We start from the raw sequence: 22,540 nt of genomic DNA on the forward strand, positions 1-22,540 counted from the left end.
TGGCTCTTTCATCAGCGGGAGAGGCACCCTCATCTGCTAAAGACAGTGGAGGTGAGGAGGAGGAAAGAGAGTACTATGGAAAGGGATTGGGGGGTGAACATTTAGAGCTAGAAGACACTGTCGTACCAGTGTTGACATCCCTGCCTCTGAGCTTAAAATGTCAGTGGAATAAGGGCTTCATCAGTCTTAGTTGCTATGTTTACTCTTCGAGACAATGATCAGATAGGCATCATGGCAGAGAAGGAAGAAGAAAGGGCCTTGAGCCAGGGTTGGAAGGATCCGGATTCTTGCTCTAGGGTAGGTACTTGCACAGGAAGTGTTGGCGCTCGTTGCATTCTTTGCTGGTCCAAGTTAAAAAATCTGCAAGAAAATAAACAGATATTTAAATCCACCCACTTGCTGTGTTGAGTTTATCAGCATTATCTGGGTGTTTTGCTTGGACCCATGGATAGGGTACAAAAGTTTGTGTCAGCTTGACTAAGATGTCAATAGTCAAAGCTATGGTTTTTCTAGTGGTCATGTAGAGAGTGGATGTGAGAGTTGGACTATAAAGAGAGCTGAGCACCGAAGAATTGATGCTTTTGAACTGTGGTGTTGGAGAAGACCCTTGAGAGTCCCTTGGACTGCAAGGAGATCCAACCAGTCCATCCTAAAGGGAATCAGTTCTGAATATTCATTGGAAGGACTGATGCTGAAGCTGAAACTCCAGTGCTTTGGCCACCTGATGCGAAGAGCTGACTCGTTTGAAAGGACCCTGATGCTGGGAAAGATTGAAGGTGGGAGGAGAAGGGGACAACAGAGGATGAGATGATTGGATGGCATCACCAACTTAATGGACATGAGTTTGAGTAAACTCCAGGAGTTGGTGATGGACAGGGAGGCCTGGCATGCTGCAGTCCATGGGGTCGCAAAGAGCTGGACACGAGTGACCAACAGAACTGAACTGAACTGACTAGGATGTAGTGCCCAGTTGTTAGGTTAAACACCAGTCTACATTTTGCTGTGAAGGCATTTTTCTATTTAGATGTGATTTAGAGGCCACCCACTCCAGTATTGTGGCGGGGAGAATTCCATGGACTGTACAGCCTGTGGGGTCACAAGAGTTGGACATGACTGAGCAACTTTCACTTTCATTTGCATTTAAATCAGTAGACTTTGCATAGAGCAGATTACCCTCCCAAACTTGGTAATCATCTAATCAATGAAGGCCTTAAGAGAAAAGACTGAGGTCCCCAGAGGAAGGAATTCAGACTACTCTCAGCCTTAGGCCTGCAACATCAACTTGCAGGAACATCCAGCCTGCTGACCTGTGCTGTGAACCTCAGATTTGCCAGCCCCCACAATTGCATGAGGGCTTCCCTGGTGGCTCAGCTGGTAAAGAATCCACCTCCAGTGTGAGACACCTGGGTTCAATCCCTGGGTTGAGAAGATCCCCTGGAAGGGAATGGCTATACACTCCAGTATTCTGGCCTGGAGAATTCCATGGACTGTATAATCCATGGGGTCACAAAGAGTCGGACATGACTGAGTGACTTTTACTTTCACAACTCCATGAGCTAATTCCTTAAAATAAATTTCTCTATCCCACATGCTCTCTCTGTCTGTCTCACTCTACCTTCTCTTTCTTTTGCTTCTCAGGAGAACTCCAAGACAGGCTAAAAGAAGAATAATTTAAACGGCATACACAATTGCAGACGCTCCATACCAGCATTGCTTTTGAGGAAGGCAGGGCTTGACATTTTGTTGTTGTTGTTGTTTAGTCACTAGGTCGTGTCCAAATCTTTTGCAACCCCATGGACTGTAGCCCACCAGGCTCCTCTGTCCACGGAATCCCCAGGCAAGAACACTGGAGCGGGTTGCCATTTCCTTCTCCAGGGGATCTTTCTGACCCAGGGATCAAACCTGTATCTCCTATATTGGCAGATAAGAGCTTGACGAGCCCCGTGGACCTTGACATACATCAATTGAAAATGAAGATGTGGGAAGGAGTCCTTTCTTGTTTGAAATAGAATGCTGTAAGGAACGCAGCTGAGGCTCTATGAAGCTCCCATTTGAAGTTCACAGAATTGGAAGCTGCTTTCCATGTCCCAACGGGCCACTTATGTATAAAGGGGGACAGAAAGGAAGGACTCGGGAAGGACTGAAGTATTTTTGAGGAGAGGTTCAGTTTTTCTTCTTCCAGAAAATACGCACCACAGAATGGCTTGCCAATCTGGTGTGTCTATCACTGAGCGATGAGTTGCTCCCCAGCTGGCTGTCTGTCTGGATTTGACTTGTAGATCTGGCTCTGACACTGGTACCAAGGTGTGTCAAGTCGATGGGATAAGAGCCTGGGAGGGATGGCATGGAGGTACAGCCAGGCAAACTAAGGTGAGGTGCCTGGTTCTCAGGAGGAAGAGGAGATAGGTCCTGCCCACTCCCTCAGCCATAGGGCCCAGAGCTGGGGCCACAGAGTGTCAATGAGATGGAGATGCAAACATTCTGGGCACTGCCAAAGTGTGGGGCAAAGAGAGCATGGCACGAGCTTCAAATGACCATGGGGAACACAGCAAGCTCCCCAGTGGGCGCTAACTTAGGAAAGTGTCTCTCCTCCCTCATTCCTGCATGAAAGAGGGGCTGCAGGGAGGGGTGCAGGAGACCATACTTGCCTCCCTTCAGGCCATGAAAGCCACAAGCCAAGTCTGCACAGCGATAAGCATCTGACATATATTGGGTTTCCCTGGTAGCTCAGCTGGTAAAGAATCTGCCTGCAATGCAGGAGACTCGGGTTTGATCCCTGGCTAGGGAAGATCCCCTGAAGAAGGAAATGGCAACCCACTCCAGCATTCTTGCCTGGAGAATCCCAGGGACAGAGGAGCCTGGTGGGATATAGTCCTTGGGATCGCAAGAGCCGGAGTTAATGACTAAACCACCACCAGCACCAGGACCACGATGATTAGTATTATTTTTCCCTCTGTACAGAGTGGCATCTGAGGCACAGAGAAGTAAGGAATCTGGTCAAGGTTACACAGCTAAGTGAAGGAACTAGACTCCTACCCCAGGCATTCAGAATGCAGAGCCCAGGGCCTTGACCTAAACTATATTAAATATGAAATTTATTTTTCAGTTGTAGAACCCTAGTTATCATTACTCAATATCTCATGGTGAACCAGTAGGTAACTCAGGAAACACTGTGAAATACAGTTTTCCAAAGGGTCCTGGTCTTTCTAAACAGATAGAAAAAGGGAACAAGTTCAGTCACACAATGTGCGTGGCTGGAATTAGGGACACTAATATTATATCTTATGAGTCTTAAACAAACTATATAGCCCCTGAGTTGGTGAAGCTAAACCTGTTATATAAATGTAAAGTGACATTGACAGGGCTGAGGGGAATATTCTTTTGAATTCTACCTTCACCAGTTTCTAACCCTTGCTTCCTTCCTTGAGCTTTTCTGCCCTGAGAGGCTGTATCCTGAGAGTGGAGAGCTGGGCTGAGTGAACGGGAAGAGGAGTGTCCTGCGGCCTGGTGTTCTCAGGTGGACGACCCACACAGGATACTTCATTGTTGGGAACTTTGCTGATGTGGACATAGACTGACAGTATGAGGATTTTGTTTGAGAACTCTATCTGACTGAGACCTTAGAATCATGGGAGGGACCTTGGGAGGCCATGGTTCCCTGGAGCTTGGTCTGGCATCCAGCCCTAGGGATTCTGATGCTGTCAGTCTGAAGCAATCCCTAAAATTCATATTATTAAAACATTCCTTAGCTGACTGTCATGTGCCACGAGTCTCTTTTTAATGCTTTTAAAAAAAGTTTAATTATTTATTTTAATTGGAGGATAATTACAATATCGTGATGGTTTTTGGTATATATCAATGAATCAGCCATAGGCATACATGCAGCAGCCCCATCCTGAGCCCTTATTCCACCTATCTCCCCACACTATCCTTCTAGGTTGTCCCAGAGCACCGGCTTTGAGTGCCTTGCTTCATGCATCAAACTCGCACTGCTTATCTATTCTACATACGGTAATGCATGTGGTTGGTTCAATGCTATTCTCTCAAATCATCACATCCTCTCCTTCTCCCACTGAGTCCAAAAGTCTATTCTTTGTGTCTGTGTTACTTTTGCCGCCCTGCACATAGGATCATCAGAACACCTTTCTAGATTTCATGTATATGCATTAATACGCAGTATTTGCCTTTCTCTTTTTTAATGCTGCAGCTGCAATATCAAGCACATGCATGCATGTCGTGTCCAACTTAGCTCGCCAGGCTCCTTCTGTCCATGGGATTTCCCAGGCAAGAATACTGGAGTGGGTTGCCATTTCCTCCTCTTGGGGATTTTCCCAACCCAGGGATCGAACCCATGTCTCCTGCGTTGGCAGGCAGGTTCTTTACCATTAAACCACCAGGGAAGCCCCAATATCAACCACAATGTCCGCTTTTGCTTGGTTAGCTCTACTGATGGGTTTCTCACTACTTTCTAGGGTAGCTCATTATATTTTTGGACTGTGCTGATTGTTGAGAATATTTTTCTTAGCTTGGATAGAAATTTACATTTTGGTAAATTTCTACATATTGGTCTTGGTGTATTCCTTCCATCAGAGATGACTTATTCCTTAAACAGCAGCTGTAGTCCCTTCGAGACAGTGGGAAGTGCCTCCTTGGTCTGTGATATGACCCACTTAGACCTCTGAAGCTTTGCTTAGCGCTCACCTCAGAGTTTGTCTCCACATGTTCATCACTTTGCTGTCAGAAAGTTTTTGCATATAATCTTTATTCTTCAGACAATAGTAAACCTGTTCCACATCCCTTTCTACCTAAGCCCCAGTACCTGAGTCCTCTGTCCTGCCCAGGCTCAACCCCTGGCTAGTGGGGAAATCCTGGTGACACTACGAAGGCCTTTAAAACACACTGGGATGTTCTCTTTCAGATCAAGCATCTTTTTCATCTTTGACATTCTGTTTCCTTTTCATGTCACTTATTAGCCGTGGTTCTCATATAGGAGTGATTTTGTCCCACCAGGGGATATTTAGGGCTTTCCTCGTGGCTCAGATGGTAAAGAATCTGCCTGCCAATGCAGGAGATGTGGGTTCGATCCCTGGGTCAGGAAGATCCCCTGGAGAAGGGAATGGCTACCCACTCCAGTACTCTTGCCTGGCAAATTCCAAGGACAGAGGAGCCTGTCAGGCTACAGTTTATGGGGTTGCAAAGAGTTGGACATGACTGAGCAACTAACACTTTCAGGGGACATTTAGCAAAGTCTGTGGACATTTTTGGTTGTTACAAACTGTGTGTGTGTGTGCACGTGTGTGTGTGCTGCTGGTATCTGCTGGTTAGTAACTAGGGAATGCTAACCCTACAATGCACAGGGCAGCTCCCACAACAAATCATTACCCACCCCAAACGGCATTTGTAGCAAGGCTGAAAACCCTAACATATTAGCATGAAAAGCAACGCTTGAAGGCAGGCAAGAGAACTGAAGAGGCTGCAGTGACGGTGCCCAGCCCGCAGCCGAGGTTCTGGGCACTATGTTCTGGGATGAAACTCAGAGAATATGAGCGAAGAATGCAGGCAAAGCGAGGTTTCTAGAGCTTATGGAGAACCCTGACTATAAAGAAGCCTGAAAGCAGTCACACATATTTGCTCCCTGTAGTCTGGGTTTCCCCAAATATGGCATATTTCCCCCTCATGGTACACGACAGAATTTTAAGATAAACAGAGACACAGATGTAGAGAACAAATGGATGGACACCTAGGGGGAAAAGGGGAGGGGATGGATTGGGAGATTGGGATTGCCACATATACACTACTGTGTTTAAAATAGGTAACTGATGAGAACCTACTGCGTAGCACAGTGAGAAAAAAAGAGGGGTCAGTCTGCTTATAAGCCATGTATTAAGTTAATCTTAAAAATGCATTCCAATATACAGTGGGTGCAGACAAATACTATTTGATTCCACTTGCATGAGATACCTAGAATAGTCAAACTCATAGAGTCAGAAAGGTCAGTGGTAGATGCCAGGGCTGGGTGGGGATAGGGATGTGGGGAGAGGGAAGGGGGCTTTAGTGTTTAATGGGGACAGAGTTTCAGTTTAAAGAGGTGAAAAATTTGGGAGATGGAGGATGGTGAGAGTTGTACAACAATGTGAATGACCTTAGTGCCACTGAGCTATATGGTTAAACGTGGTTAAATAGTATGTTTTATATTATGTGACTTTTACTATGATAAAAAACATAAAAAAGAGGATATAAAAAAAGTGACTGTAATCATTTGCTGTATAGCAGTAATTAATACAACATTGTTAATCAACTATACTTCAGTTAAAATGAGTTATTGAAAAATAAAAAAAAAGAAAAAAGTGATTGGAGTAAAAGAAATATTGATAACTGAATGGTTGGTACACTGATATGGCAAAAATTGTGAAATGGTCACAAATGGCCAGTGAGTAATGCCTGGGACAAGGCCACTGTCCTGTGGAGTTGTTGATGTGAAATGGCGCAAAGAGGAGTCAATGTCCAGCTTCGCTCTTAATGGGAAAGAGAAGGAGCTGGGATTCAGGGAGAGATGTGGTAGAACTTACTGGTCTTGGCATCCATCGCAGCACAGTACTTGTTCTCACCCACGGACTCGCCAGACAAGGATTTGTAAATAGACATGGCTCCATCCACCCACTGCCATCGATGCTTCTGCAAATGACAGGAGATGGGAGACACGTACACATAAGGCTGCCCACCTGCTCACAGCCCAGATGGTCACCACAGCCCCCTTAAACACAGCTTTCCCTGGAAAACTTGGGAAAGCACAGAAACGTGTGAAGGGAAAATAGAAAAGTCACTCCATTTAACCTTCAGGAAGACAACATTACTAACATTTTACCATATTTACTTGTGGTGTAACCATTTTTATCTATCACAGTATTTTTATGTACTGAAAAATGTGGTAGCCATTAAAACATATATATTCAATTTTGTAGTATTTTGCTTTCCAAACATGTTTTAATGATAAGAATGTACCACAATTTACCTTGCTAATTCTCCTATTGATTGATGGTTATGTTGTTTCCAATTTACGATTACTGCAAAGAATACCGCTACGAACAATTTTATTTGTAAAGCTGTTTCTGTACTTAAAATTATTTTTTAAAACTAAAATCCTAGAAGTAGAATTAATGACCAAGGGGCATGAATATTTCAAGGATATTCAAATGCATTTCCAAACTGCTTTTCAAAAACAGTTCAGTTGTAGGAATTTATACCGTCATTTACCGGGAAATTTCTCCTTATCTTAAAAATATTCATTAAGACAAAGCAAACATCTAGTAATCTAAGTCAAATTATATCGTTATTCTAATTTGTATTTCTTTGATGCATTCATTGCACAATTCGTTAGGCTGTTTATTAGCCTCAGTCATGAAGGTAGAAAATTAAAAAAATCTGGTAGAAATTCCTTCAATTAAAAATAAATAAATAAAAATCAGTTAGAATAGATGTAAATATTTATCCTGTCTTTGAATGAGAGAGCACTGGTTGATTGCAGTGTGAATACTAACAATGTAAAATTAATTGTATAAATTCTCTGTAACATCTATAGCAAAGTTTATTAAGAAACACAAAGTCAGGATTTTTTTCCTTGTATTCTTTGAGCATTTTTTGGTTAACACAGAAGCCCTACAAAGAATCTATAAATTGCAGGTCCCACACAGAGACTTCACAAAGAGGTGCTGAGAGGGGTAAAATGAAAGACCAGTGAAGAAAGTTAAGGATGGCATAAAACACATGACCGCATCTAGTGAAAAGCTTAACTGAAAGCTTTCCACTTAAACTCAAGATCTAATTGGAATTTAATTAAGCGGGATCTCATAATGCGACTCTGTGTGTGTGTCTGTGTTTATTTGTATATGTATATACCCCTATATACTTACAGAAACCTTTTTTGAAAGGCTCTGATACTTTCGTGTTCGGAAGGATTTGAGAGGGCTCTAAATGGATAGGTCTGTAAGTGGAGGACATTGCTTTGTCCCTAACCTGGAAGCCTTGGCCTCTATCAGTTGGAGGCAGGTGACTGAAGATCTGTTGTGTGTGTGCTTGCCAGTGGGCCTGCGCCCATTTCCCAGACAGGAGCTGTCTATCTGCTTTTCCCACAGGGCCATGAGTGGGCCAGGTCTGAGGTTACCTTCTGCGGGTCATGCAGGCCAATCCACACCGGCTTGTTTCTTTGATAGGCACCTACGTACTTTGCTATGGTGCTGGCTTCCTTTAAACTCAGGACAGATGCCAAGTGGCCTCCGTTTCCATATGACTGACACTCGAGCTGAGGGCAAGGAGGAAATATGAGGTTTAAAAACATAGCCCACACCCTAAATGTCCATCTACAGACAAATGGATGAAGAAGAGATGGTATGTCTTTTCTATGGCTGAGTAACAGTCCATTATGGGCTGAGAAATAACGGACTATTTAGTTCAGTTCAGTTCAGTCGCTCAGTCATGTCCAACTCTTTGCAACCCCATGTATTGCAGCACACCAGGCCTCCCTGTCCATCACCAACTCCCGGAGTCCACTCAAACTCACATCCATTGTGTCAGTGATGCCATCCAGCCATCTCATCCTCTGTCGTCCCCTTCTCCTCCTGCCCCCAATCCCTCCCAGCATTAGAGTCTATTGCTGCTAAGTCACTTCAGTCGTGTCCAACTCTGTGTGACCCCATAGACGTCAGCCCACCAGGCTCCCCCGTCCTTGGGATTCTCCAGGCAAGAACACTGGAGTGGGTTGCCATTTCCTGCTCCAATGCATGAAAGTGAAAAGTGAAAGTGAAGTCGCTCAGTCGTGTCCGACTCTTAGCGACCCCATGGACTGCAGCCTACCAGGCTCCTTCGCCCATGGAATTTTCCAGGCAAGAGTACTGGAGTGGGGTGCCATTGCCTTCTCCATCAGAGTCTATTACTCCACCACAAAAGAGAATGAAATAATAACATCTGTGGCAACATGGAAGGACCTAGAGACTATCATACTAAATGAAGTAAGTCAGACAAAGACAAGTGATATCATATGATATCACTTCTTTGTGGAATCTAAAAAATGATGCAAATGAACTTATTTACAAAACAGAAACAGACTCACAGTATTAAAAAACAAACTTCTGGTTACCAAAGGGGTCAGAGGGGGAGGGATAAATTCGAAGGCTGGGATTAAAATATACATGCTACAATATATGAAACAGATCAACAGCAAGGATCTACTGTATAGCACAGGGAACTCTTCTCAACATCTTGTAAAGACCTATAAGGGAAAAGAATCTAAAAAAGAATATACTGATAGAGGTATATGTATAACTGAATCACTTTGCTGTACACCTGAAACTGCTGGGATACTGTGAATCCACTGTATTTCAAGAAAAATTAGAAAAAAAAAAAAAAAAGAAAGAAAAGCACAGGCTTCACCTCAGAACCCTAGCTCACCAAGCAGCATGCACACACAGCCCCCACCGCCTCTCAGGATCTAAACCCCACAGAAGACTTCCTGTCATCATGGGAGAAAGCACAATGTCACAGGTGCCGGGTCTCCTCGAGGCCAGGTCATGAGCTTTAGGGCCAGGGGAAGTGCCTGGGGTCCTGGACTTGCCTCTCATTTGTGTATGTGACCTTGCCAAGTCCCTGTACCTCTCTTCCTCTGGAGGACATAATTATGGCTACACAAGGGAGTTGTTACGAGGATGAAACTGTCATAATAATGTATAATAGTAATACACTTTAATAAATCTGAGACCACTGATTGTAAAATGTGCCATTCTCTAACTGGAAACTTACTGCCCAATTGAAAAAATCATTTTATATACACACACTTTACAGACAGACAGAGACACATACTTTATGCTCTCCTGGGCTTTGTTACAGGATCTGCCTACATGACAAAACTTAATTTAATAAAAGCATGGTTTGACTGTGGTTGCTACTCTAATGCTTGCCTTTGAACTTGCTCAGTATTAGATGTGGTTACTGTTTCATGATAATTTAGTCCCGGAGGAGGGCATGGCAACTCACTCTAGTATTCTTGTCTGGAGAATCCCATGGACAGAGGAGCCTGGTGGGCTACAGTCCAAAGGGTCGCAAAGAGTTGGACACGACTGAAGTGACTTAGCAGTCCTCACACTAAGTGCCAGCCACTTTATAAAACCCAAATGTTCTTACATTCATAATTTCATTTGCCTTTCAAATTTGTGAGGTGTGGAAGCTGGATTACCAGTCTACGTTTAGAGAGTGTACCAATCACGAAGATTCTTGGAAAAGAAGAGCAAACAGGCTCAGTTGGTTTAAGTGATATTATCCCTGTAAATTCACATGGCTAGAACCCAGAGCTCTGCTTCTTCAGTCTGAGATTGGGTTTACCTGTCGTTTTCATGCCAGCTCCATTGCCTCCAGAAGTTTTGTGAACTAAGATAGCAGCTAGGAATCAAGAAGCACAGCGCTATGGGATCAATTTCTCCAGTCCTTCCTGACACCTTCTCTGCACTCTGGTTCAGACGTGGTTAATTCTGCTAAGGCTCGGTAGCAATCTTATGGATTGTTTTTGCCTTGAAAATCTGAACTGAGCATCTACCAGGTGCCAGAGGTTTTTTGCAACAACCCCAACAACCCCATGAAGTGAAAGCATTATCCCTATGTTACAGAAGAAAACTGGTAAAGCGAGGTATAGCTCAAACTAATGCCTGGCAAAGCGTGATTTAAATGCACACCTATATTATTCCAATGTAGACTTGGACTTCCCATGTGGGCTTCCCAGGTGGCTCAGTGGGTAAGGAATCTGCCTGCAGTGCAGGAGACACAGGAGACGCAGGTCAATCCCTGGGTTGGGAAGATCCCCTGGAGAAGGGCATGGCAACCCACTCCAGTATTCTTGCCTGGAGAATCCCATGGACAGAGGAGCCTGCTGGTTACAGTCCATAGGGTCACGAAGAGTTGGACACGACTGAAGTGACTGAGCACACGTATTATTCCAAAGCTCCCTGGATATCTTCCTCTTTGTTTTGGTAGAATTAGCTTTGGGCTCTCTGGGGACAGCCAGTACACACGTCTGAGGCCACTGTGGGCCCAGATTGTACCCCATATCCCCACTGGTCCTCCCAGTCAGTCACTCCAGTAAAACAACCACAATCCAGAGACAGAGCAGCCCTGACTCCTCACATTCCAAGGTAACTTACTCTGACTGGCTACCTGGGTATCTCTTAGGAAAGCCTCAGTGAAACAAAACCAATGCATTTGTTGAGTTGTGGGGACACTAAGGCCTTCCATGTGTTCGGAATGCTTCACTCTCTGTCAGGTGGCTCTGAGGCTGGTAAATCTTGTACAGCAATTCAAGTTGTCCTTCCTGTAAGTTCCTCATCTCATCCTCTTTGGCTTAATGTGCTTCTGTCTTTTTCCCTGATAATGGACTCCCCGAGGAGAGGCTGTCTCTGGTTCATTCTCATGCCTTTGCAGCCCCCCCAGGGTCTGGGCCTGTAGCATGCACTCCATCGATTTGTTGTTGTTCAGTCACCCAGTCGTGTCCAGCTCTTTGCGACCCCATGGACTGCAGCACGTCAGGCCTCCCTGCCCCTCACCATCTCCCAAAGTTTGCCTAAGTTCATGTCCACTGCAACAGTGATGCCATCCAGCCATTTCATCCTTTGATGCCCTCTTCTCCTCCTGCCCTCAATCTTTCCCAGCATCAGGGACTTTTTCAATGAGTCAGCTGTTTGCATCAAATGACCAAAATACTGGAGTTCAGCTTCAGCATCAGTCTTTCCAATGAGTATTCAGGGTTGATTTCCCTTGAGATTGACTGGCTTAATCTCTTTGCTGTCCAGGGCACTCTCAGGAGTCTCCTCCAGCATCACAGTTCGAAGGCATCAATTCTTTGGTGCTCCACCTTCTTTATGGTCCAACTCTCACAACCACAACTATACATGACCACTGGGAAGAACATGGCCTTGATTATATGGACCTTTACTGGCAGAGTGATGTATCTGCTTTCCAACACACTGTCTAGGTTTGTCATAGTTTTCTTGCCAAGAAGCAAATGTCTTCTGATTTCATGGCTGCAGTCACCATTGCAGTGATTTCAGAGCCCCCAAAGAGGAAATATGTCACTACTTCCGCTTTTTGCCCCTTGATGTGCTCCATCGATGCTTACAGCATTAGAGGAGTTGAAGGGGTAACCCTCTTCTCTCCACTTCACCTGCCAGCTGACTTCTTGGAACACCAGGGAAGGACCCTTGGCTCTGAGTTGAATGACACCTGGAGTTTCGGCTGTTCCCTTGCTCTAGAGACACCTCTCTGAGCGTGAGCCAGATTTCTTACCTCAGCCTCGGACCAGTTCCTCAGCTTCCGGAAGTATCCGTAGCAATACGACCTGTGGTAAAACCACCCGGTAGCACAGCTAGGTCTCAGGACAATGGCTGTGCACAAACAAAAGAAAATACAAGTTACAAAGGAAAGCAAAAGCAATTCACCACCTTAGCCAGTGTAAGACCCAGGTCCCCTCGAAGGAGGAGAGGCTGAGCGTCCTGGAGGAAGGCTCTCTCTCTGCTGCCACATCTTTATACTGTTCACCTTTCTCCTAGCATCTCCAGAAGGGGCTGTGGTCCTTCACCAGAGTACTTCAGCATTGGGGAAAAGGAGATGATCAGATCTTTGAGGATACTGGACACTGGCTCTGAACTGACACAGATTTCAGGAGACCCCAAACATCCCTAAGGTCTGCCAGTCAAGTAGGGGTTTATGGAGGTCGAGCAATCAGTGATGTTTTAGCTCAGGACTATTTTCCATGGACCCAGTGGTCCTCCAAGCCCATCTCTGTGCTAACCTCCTCAATAATGGAGTATGTAATTGGAATAAACATCCTCAGCAACTAGTAGAATCCTCACGCTGGTAGCAAGATCAAACAGATATAATTCAAGAGATCACAAGAGTGGATGAGGGGCATAATTGGTAGTTTTAGGCATCATAGGGAGCAAGTGGGTTTTTCCTTCTTTTATCTAGGGGAATGCATGACCAGTCAGATGGCAACTTGGCAGGAACTTGAGAATGGGGGGCTGTAAGTCAGTAGCCAGGGGAGGGGAACATTTTAGGCTAAGGGGGTGGGTGTGCAGAGAAATGGCAGCAGGAAGAGCAAACACTTAGGTTTGCCTAATGTGTAGAGGATCTGTCAGGCAACCACTATAGAAAACAGAAGGAGAGAGTCAGGGCCCAGAGGCCAGGGAAACCATGATTCAGAGAGAAGCACAAACTCTTTCAGCTAGTGGACTGATGAATGGGCCACGCCACTGAAACTGCTGGAAATGCAGAGGACCCAGGTAATGAAGGGCATGCTGAGCTAGTAAGTTTGGACTTTGTGCCAGTGTGGCTGTGCGGTAATGCTGAGGATGCGTGCAGGAGTCTTTCCACCCCCAGTGCATGTCCACGGACTGTTGTGGTCACATAGCCTCTCCTCTCTCCTCAGGCAGGTGACGCTGCTGTCACTTGCTTGCCTTACGCTTCTGTTCTACTTTATTGTGTGTGTTAGCCCCTCAGTCATGTCCAACTCTTTGAGACCCCATCGACTAAGGTCTGCCAGACTCCTCTGTCCATGGAATTCTCCAGGCAAGAATACTGGGGTGGGTTGCCATACCCTGATCCAGGGGATCTTCCCAATCCAGGGACTGAACCCCTGTATCCTGCAGGCAGATTCATTACTGCTGAGTCACCAGGGAAGCCCTGTTCTACTTCATTCCTTGCCTACAAATCCCCTCTCCTACAAATCTCCTGTTGCTTTCAGATAAGCTCTCCACTCAGTTGGGCATTCAAGGGTGTTCAGCCTGGTCTTATGGCCCTAGTGAAACACAGCTTCCTGTGCAGCAGCCCCAGCGCCAGCTTGGAACATGACGCTCATTGTTGACATAGATCCTTCGCTTGTGCTCTGCTTTGTACCTGTGAGTGATGGACAATGACCAACCTAGTGGAGGCACAGAAAGAAAAGTTTCAATGCGAAAATATCTCTTTTGCCCTTTAGTGTTTGCCCATTTTGTTTGCCTTTAACCCCACGGAAAAGAAATGCAAAAACTCAAAATGGCTGTCTGGGGAGGCCTTACAAATAGCTGTGAAAAGAAGAGTAGAGAAAAGCAAGGAGAAAAGTAAAGATATAAACATCTGAACGCAGAGTTCCAAAGAATAGCAAGGAGAGCTAAGAAAACCTTCCTCAGCGATCAATGAAAGAAATAGAGGAAAATAACAGAATGGGAAAGATTATATATCTCTTCAAGAAAATTAGCGATACCAAGGGAATATTTCATGCAAAGATGGGCTTGATAAAGGGCAGAAATGGTCTGGACCTAACAGAAGCAGATGATATTAAGAAGAGATGGCAAGAATACACAGAAGAACTGTACAAAAAAGATCTTCATGACCAAGATAATCAAGATGGTGTGATCACTCACCTAGAGCCAGACATCCTAGAATGTGAAGTCGAGTGGGCCTTAGAAAGCATCACTATGAACAAAGCTAGTGGAGGTGATGGAATTCCAGTGGTGCTATTTCAAATCCTGAAGGATGATGCTGTGAAAGTACTGCACTCAATATGCCAGCAAATTTGGAAAACTCAGCAGTGGCCACAGGACTGGAAAAGGTCAGTTTTCATTCCAATCTCAAAGAAAGGCAATACCAAAGAATGCTCAAACTACTGCATAATTGCACTCATCTCACATGCTAGTAAAGTAATGCTCAAAATTCTCCAAGCCAGGCTTCAGCAATACGTAAACCGTGAACTTCCAGATGTTCAAGCTGGTTTTAGAAAAGGCAGAGGAACCAGAGATCAAATTGCCAACATCCGCTGGATCATGGAAAAAGCAAGAGAGTTCCAGAAAAACGTCTATTTCTGCTTTATTGACTATGCCAAAGCCTTTGACTGTGTGGATCACAACAAACTCTGGAACATTCTGAAAGAGATGGGAATACCAGACCACCTGACCTGCCTCTTGAGAAACCTATATGCAGGTCAGGAAGCAACAATTAGAACTGGACACAGAACAACAGACTGGTTCCAAATAGGAAAAGGAGTACATCAAGGCTGTATATTGTTACCCTGCTTATTTAACTTATATGCAGAGTACATCATGAGAAACGCTGGACTGGAAGAAGCACAAGCTGGAATCAAGATTGCCGGGAGAAATATCAATAACCTCAGATATGCAGATGACACCACCCTTATGGCAGAAAGTGAAGAGGAACTCAAAAGCCTCTTGATGAAAGTGAAAGAGGAGAGTGAAAAAGTTGGCTTAAAGCTCAGCATTCAGAAAATGAAGATCATGGCATCTGGTCCCATCACTTCATGGCAAATAGATGGGGAAACATTATCAGACTTTATTTTCTTGTGCTCCAAAATCACTGCAGATGGTGACTGCAGCCATGAAATTAAAAGATGCTTACTCCTTGGAAGAAAAATTATGACCAACCTAGATAGCATATTGAAAAGCAGAGACATTACTTTGCCAACAAAAGTCCGTCTAGTCAAGACTATTGTTTTCCCAGTAGTCATGTATGGATGTGAGAGTTGGACTGTGAAGAAAACTGAGCACTGAAGAATTGATGCTTTTGAACTGTGGTGTTGGAGAAGACTCTTGAGAGTCCCTTGGACTGCAAGGAGATCCAACCAGTGCATTCTAAAGGAGATCAGTCCTGGGCGTTCATTGGAAGGACTGATGCTAAAGCTGAAACTCCAGTACTTTGGCTACTTCATGCGAAGAGCTGACTCATTGGAAAAGACTCTGATGCTGGGAAGGATTGGGGGCAGAAGGAGAAGGGGATGACAGAGAATGAGATGGCTGGATGGCATCACCGACTCAATGGACGTGCATTTGAGTGAACTCTGGGAGTTGGTGATGGACAGGGAGGCCTGGCGTGCAGCAATTCATGGGGTCGCAAAGAGTCGGACACAACTGAGTGACTGAACTGAACTGGACTGAACTGAACCTTGCCTGTGTGCTAAGTCACTTCAGTCGTGTCTGACTCTCTTTGTGACCCCATGGACTGTAGCCCACCAGGCTCCTCTGTCCATGGGATTCTCCAGGCAAGAATACTGGAGTGGATTGCCATGCCCTCCTCCAGTGGATCTTCCTGACCCAGGGATCGAACCTGCATCTCTTATGTCTCCTGCATTGGCAGGCAGCTTCTTTACCACTAGCACCACCTGGGAAGCCCTCTGTTTAACCTTGAGAGAGCCTAATTATAGGCATGAAATCATTAGACAATTTAACCTAACTCCTGACTTATGCTCTCCTGAATGCATACTATGCTTTGTCTAAACTGCTGATTGTTTTCCTAGATAAAAAGAAGTTAAAATGAAGAATTCAGCAATTAAAAAATGTTGTTGTTGTTCAGTCACTAACTCATGTCTGACTTTTTGTGACCCCATGGACTGCAGCACACCAGGCTTCCCTGTCCTTTACCATCTCCCAGAGCTTGCTCATACTATGTCCATCGAATCGTTGATGCCATCCAACCATCTCATCCTTGGTTGTCCCCTTCTCTTGCCTTCAACCTTTCCCAGTATCAGGGTCTTTTCAAATGAGGATGAAAAGTATTGGAGCTTCGGCTTCAGCATCAGTCATTTCAATGAATATTCAGGGTTGATTTCCTTTAGGATTAACTGGTTGGATCTCCTTGCAGTCCAAGAGACTCTCTAGAGTCTTCTCCAGCACCACAGTTGGAAAGCATCAGTTCTTCAGTGCTTATCCTTCTTTATGATCCAACCCTCACATCCATATGTGACTACTGGAAAAACCATAGCTTAGACCATATAGACCTTTGTCGACAAAGTGATGTCCCTGCTTTCTCATACGCTATGTAGGTTTTCTTAGCTTGTCTTCCAAGGAGCAAGAATATTTTAATTTCATGGCTACAGTCACCATCTGCAGTGATTTTGGAGCCCAAGAAAATAAAATCTGCCAGTTTCCACTTTTTCTTCAACTATTGGTCATGAAGCGATGGGACTGGATGCCATGATCTTAGTTTTTTCAATGTTGAGTTTTAAGCCAGTGTTTTCACTCTCCTCTTTCACATTCATCAAGAGGCTCTATCCTTAATAGTCCCATTCTCAATCCTGCAGGCAGATCATGCAGGCAAGATGACACTGGAATATTCAACCAGTCTGCACACAGTGGGGAATAATGCAGAATCCAATTTCCTGCATCAAAAATTCATTAAGATTCTTCTCTCTTTCTCCCCTTTAAAAATCGTCAAGGCTGAGCAGAATCTTTGGAGTTGGCCTCTGGACACAAGTTCACCGTCTCCCTAAATTGCCAGCTTTTTTGAGTCAAGTACCTTTCCTTTCTAAGCAACAAGCAGTCAAATTGGGTAACAAAGGGGGTGCCTCAAGTGTATCAGGAACAAGCAACATGGAAGCTCATATGCTTAAATACCTTACCTTCTACTACCTTTAGGAACAGGAGCATCAGCATTTGATGTTAAATAAAAAGAACGCCTTTATGCCACTGTTGCTACTCCTGTTGCACCACCAGCTGCCACGTGCAGAGTGCTTCCTTGCCACCAGGCACTGTGCTAAGGGGTTTATTTGTACTGCATATGTATCTTAGGGAGGTGAGGAAACAGGCTGGGTGGCCACCCTTCTAAGATCACACGGGGAGGTGGAAAAGCCTCTTTTCAGATTCAGTTCTCTAACTTACGAATCTGTATTCCTGCCATCAAACCTGTCAACTTTAGCTTTTATAAATAACCAAGAAATTGGAAATATGGCAATGAAAATCATTAGAGGTTTGGGATGCCTTGGTTATTTTATCAGGGGGAAGGAAAGTGAAAGACTCTTAGAGTAAAAATTGATCTTCTTAAGGAGAAGGCTGACCACTGATTACCACTCCAAATGAAAAGGCTTGAATTTCAGTAAGGAACAGTCTGCAGAAAGATTACGTTGCATGCTTTTCCACTGAACACTGGTGAAAAGATTCTGAAAGAGGTGGAAGGAAAGAGGCCACGTCTCTGACTCCAGTCTGAGGATAAAGGCCCCTTGCTTCACACCAGGTGCTCCTTGTTCAGTTCCCCCGATTTCTGTTTTGAACTCTGAAGTGACTCTGCTTGGCATCCTGTGGGCAAATGCATTAGTACAGATTCTCCACCACCAGGCACTTTATTTTTTCCTGAATCCAGGTAGTGAGAGCAGAGCTCCCAGAGGCACACTGGAGGACCTAGAGGGGGTCAGGGCAAAGCACACCTTGGATCATTCTTAAAGCCGGGCCACCAGTACTCTCTTTTTCCCTGCCCCTGTGTCTGTTTTGAGTGTCCTTCTGTTTCTGTCCACGTCGCTCTGTTCGGCTCCCTCTGTGCCTCTCTGTGTCTTTCTGAGCCTTTCCGTGTATTTCTCTCTGTTTCTTGCTCTCTTCCCACTCGCCCTGGTGTCTCTGTCGCTCACTAACTTTCTGCTGGTCTCTGTGCCTGAGTCGCTGTGTGTCAACGACTGTCTGTCTCCTTTCCTCTCCTTCCTCCTCCCTCACCTCACCACTCACCTCAGATACTACAGCCAAGGCTGTGGCTCCCTGACGGAGATGCGTGAGCTCCTGGAGGGGCAAACTGCGCTGCGCTGCTGGGGCTGCCGCTCTGCCTTCCACCACCTCACACTTCATGGAGCATTTACTATGTCCCAGGAGCTGTTCCAGGCATTCGAGTCACCCCCATAATAACCCCATGAAGTAGATTGTCCTTATCCTCAGTTCCAGAGGAGAAAACAAAGGCAGAGAGTTGTCATGTCCTGGAGTCCCGCAGCAAATAAGTGACAGAGACAGGATTGGACCACCCAAGATGGTCTGACTCTAAATAGAAGCGCTCGGTCATGATAGTCATTGAAAGTGAAAGTGTTAGTCCCTCAGTCGTGTCCGACACTTCGCAACCACATGGCTGTAGCCTGCCAGGCTCCTCTGTCCATGGGATTCTCCAGGCAAGAATGCTGGAGTGGGTTGCCATTCCTTTCTCCAGGGGATCTTCCTGACCCAGGCAGATTCTTTACCGTCTGAGCCACCAAGTTGACAGCATTGTAGTCATTAGGCTCTATTTATTTGTTAAAAAAAACCCCTGTGGGCCAAATACATTCATTTAGATTGCCTTGTTTAATTACCAGAGCTTTCCTAAGTAATAAGGATGTATATGCCCACTGGAAAGACAAGAAAACCTCTTCAGGGGTGAAGTAACCTACTGAAGACACTCATGGGGAATGAGGAGGGACCTGGGAGAGGAGCCAGTGCCCAGAAGCCCTAGAACCTTGATCCCTCCACTCATGGTCCTAGACCCCGTCATCCAAAACTTGCAGTGGCAGGAGGTTTTGGCTCCTAACATCCCACCTGGACGACTAATAGTCTTTTTACTCCACCACTTACTAGAAGTGTGCCCTTGGGAACATTATTTAAACTCTTTTAGTTTTGGTTTTCTTGTTTTTACACTGAATCATAGGGTTGTTGGGAGGATTAAGTGGGATAATGCATGTACAATGATTAGCACTGAGTGTCTAGAAATTGTCAAAAAATAGTAACTACTTAATAAATTGTAGCTATCAAAATAATCACATTATCATTATAACCCATGTAATACGTTTTGAAAATAGTACCTAGTTAGGATGTTTTTTGTTTTGTTTCTTTAACTTTTTGTTTTCTATTGGAGTACAGCCGATGAACAATATTGTGAGAGTTTCAGGTGAACAGTGAAGGAATTCAGCCATATATATATCTGTGTGTGTGTATATATGTATATATGTGCATCCATTCTCCCCCAAACTCCCCTCTCATCCAGGCCGACACATAACGTTGCTCAGAGTTCCCTGTGCTGTGCAGTAGGTCCTTGTTAATCCATTTTCAACAGAGCAGTGTGTACGTGTCCATCCCAAACTCCCTCACTGCCTCTCCTCCCCCACCCCTACTTCTTGGACAGCTCACTCTCCACGGCACAGTTTGGGCAAATTTCAAGCCCCCTCAGGGGGGCCAGAACCAGAGCAGCAAGGCACTAACTACCCAGGCTGTTGATTAGAAACGGCCAGAGAACACGACCCGCTGGGGGAGCTTGAGGGCAGCCTCTCCCAGTCTTTCACATGCTAGCTCATTCCAGAGAAAGTGGTTGAGCTCCCCAGGTCCTGAATGGCCGTAGATGGTCGAGAGAGCTGGTAGCTGGACCCGCAGACTTCAGCCATGAGCACCAACATGAGGCCCCAAGAACCCTGCTTCTCTTTGTATCTCCTTCCAGTCACTCTCTCCCCTGGCCTAGGTATCCGCACTGGGAGAAGTGCTGGGTCATGTACAGCCCTGGGCCCTCTCAAGAGGCCTCTTCTCAACAGAAGTGCTGCTCAGGCGAGTTTCTTCACTCCCTGTACCACACACGACACCAGCAGGGCCTCTGCAGACTGTCAAAGCAGTCAGGATGCTTATTCTTAGCTCACATATGCAGCTTTCCTCCCCTGCTTTCTCCACTGGTAGATTCTAGGGTATTGCTTACTACCTCACAGATGTGTTACTTTGGTATTTTATTTATAAAATATTTTATTTTTGTTTATTTATTTATTTGTCTGTGCCCGGTCTTAGTTGCAGCATGTGGGATCTTAGTTCCCTGACCAGGGATTGAAGCTGGCTGCCTGCATTGGGAGCACAGTCTTAGCCACTGGACCCGCAGGGAAGTCATGACATGTGACTTTATACTTGATGCTCCCCAGGGATCGAACCCAGGTCCCCTGTATTGCAGGCAGATTCTTTACCAGCTGAGCCACAAGGGAAACCCAAGAATACTGGAGTGGATAGCCTATCCCTTCTCCAGCGGATCTTCCCAACCCAAGAGCTGAATTGGGGTATCCTGCATCGCAGGCAGATTCCTTGCCAACTGAGCTATCAGGGAAGCCCTATTTTTGTTTATTTCTTCATTTGTCTGTGCCAGGTCTTAGTTGCAGTATGTGGGATGTGAGTGACCAGGGATTGAACCCGGCCACCTGCATTGGGAGCGGAGAGTCTTAGCCACTAGACCACAAGGGAAGTCCTGACATGTGACTTTATACTTGATGCTGGGCCTATATGTGTTGGAGCCATCTCTCCAACTAGTCTTTATGTTCTGGAAGACTTTATGTTCTGGAATCCCCCAATATGTTCAAATAGGAAAATAATGCATAAAACACCGGGTAGTTCTAATTATAGTTATCATTTCTTGACTGCCAGGTGACAGGTACTTTAAATACATTACATCCACCGTTCACAATAAATTTGCAAAATAATTATTATAATCTACATTTGATTGATGATGGTTTCACTACGGCTTACAACCATGCAAAGAACATTGACCATAGGCTCAATTCCAGCTTCGTGACTGATACTCACCATCCACGACTTCAGTGCTGACTACATAGCTCATCAGAAAAACCAGCCACATGCTTTTCAGAGCCATCTTCCTCTTCCCTCAGGGACAGAAGTGCTTCAGGAAGCACGGGTCTCAGAGTCCTTGTCAGTTTTTCCTTGATACTCCTGGATTCGCCCAGATCTGAAATTTCAACACACTTACACTAGTGAAGTGGACCCAGGAATTTATAAAAGCCAAATCATATTAGTAAATGCATGCTTCTCAGTCGCTCAGTTGTGCCCAATTCTTTGTGATTCCATGGACTGTAGCCTGCCAGGCTCCACTGTCCACAGGATTTTTCAGTTAAGAATAGTGAAGTAGACGGCCTTTTCCTCCGCCAGGGATGTTCCTAACCCAGGGATCAAATGTGTGTCTCCTGCACTGCCTACATTGGCAGACAGATGCTTTACCTCTGTGCCACCTAGGAAGCCCAAATCATAAATGAAGGAAAAAATACTTCTCTGGCTAAACCCAAATTATACAACAAAGGGAATTTGAAAAGATACATGTGCCCCAATGTTCATTTCAGCACTGTTTACAATAGACAAGACATGAAGAAAGTGAAGGTCACTCAGTCATGTCTGAGTGACTCTTTGTGACCCCATGAATTATACTGTTCATGGAATTCTCCAGGCCAGAATGCTGGAGTTGGGTAGCCTTTCCCTTCTCCAGGAGATCTTCCAAACTCAGGGATCGAACTCAGGTCTCCTGCATTGCAGGTGGATGCTTTACCAGTTGAGCCACCAGGGAAGCCCCCAGACAAGATATGGAAATAACCTAAATGTCCATCAACAGATGAATGGATAAAGAAGATGTAATGGACCTAGAGATTACTATACTAAGTGAAGCAAGTCAGAAAGAGAAAGACAAATACCACATGATATCACTTGCATGGAATCTAAAATATGAAACAAAGGAGCTTACAAAACAGGAACAGATTCACAGACTTAGGAAACAAACATGGTTACTGGAAGTTGGTTAACTCCTTACATGCCACTACTCCCGTAGATGTCATGCGAGTGTATGTTCCTCGATTTTCTGTCTCATCACAACAAAGATTTGGAGTGATGGACATTAAAGCCCACTCGGCGTGTCGCAGCTCTCAGGTCTTGGATAGACCGTGTTATAGCTCTCAGGTCTTGAATGGACCATGTTATAGCTCTTAGACAAATCA

At 45.1% G+C, this 22,540-nt stretch overlaps 1 protein-coding gene across 1 annotated transcript; it reads right to left on the reverse strand.

Annotated features, from left to right (window-relative positions):
- Positions 1-292: 292 nt before the first annotated feature.
- Positions 293-21,414, reverse strand: REG4 (regenerating family member 4). The gene is made up of 5 exons (XM_069571178.1): positions 21,348-21,414; positions 12,322-12,419; positions 8,162-8,299; positions 6,570-6,675; positions 293-360 (listed from the first exon to the last, which is right to left on the reverse strand). Exons 1-5 carry the CDS (start codon positions 21,412-21,414, stop codon positions 293-295), a joined length of 477 nt encoding a protein of 158 aa, XP_069427279.1.
- Positions 21,415-22,540: the final 1,126 nt, after the last annotated feature.

The sequence above is a fragment of the Ovis canadensis genome, chromosome 1, assembly GCF_042477335.2.
Source record: "Ovis canadensis isolate MfBH-ARS-UI-01 breed Bighorn chromosome 1, ARS-UI_OviCan_v2, whole genome shotgun sequence".
Lineage (NCBI taxonomy): Eukaryota > Metazoa > Chordata > Mammalia > Artiodactyla > Bovidae > Ovis > Ovis canadensis.

Bases quoted from the DNA above. Each gene is read 5' to 3' on its own strand.
- REG4 (XM_069571178.1), bottom strand. From the start codon at position 21,414: ATGGCTCTGAAAAGCATGTGGCTGGTTTTTCTGATGAGCTATGTAGTC. The intron at 12,420-21,347 runs GTGAGTATCAGT...GTTTGTGCACAG, and splicing joins CAGCACTGAAGTCGTGGATG to CCATTGTCCTGAGACCTAGC. The intron at 361-6,569 runs GTAAGTTCTACC...ATTTTCTTGCAG, and splicing joins TGCGATGGATGCCAAGACCA to ATTTTTTAACTTGGACCAGC.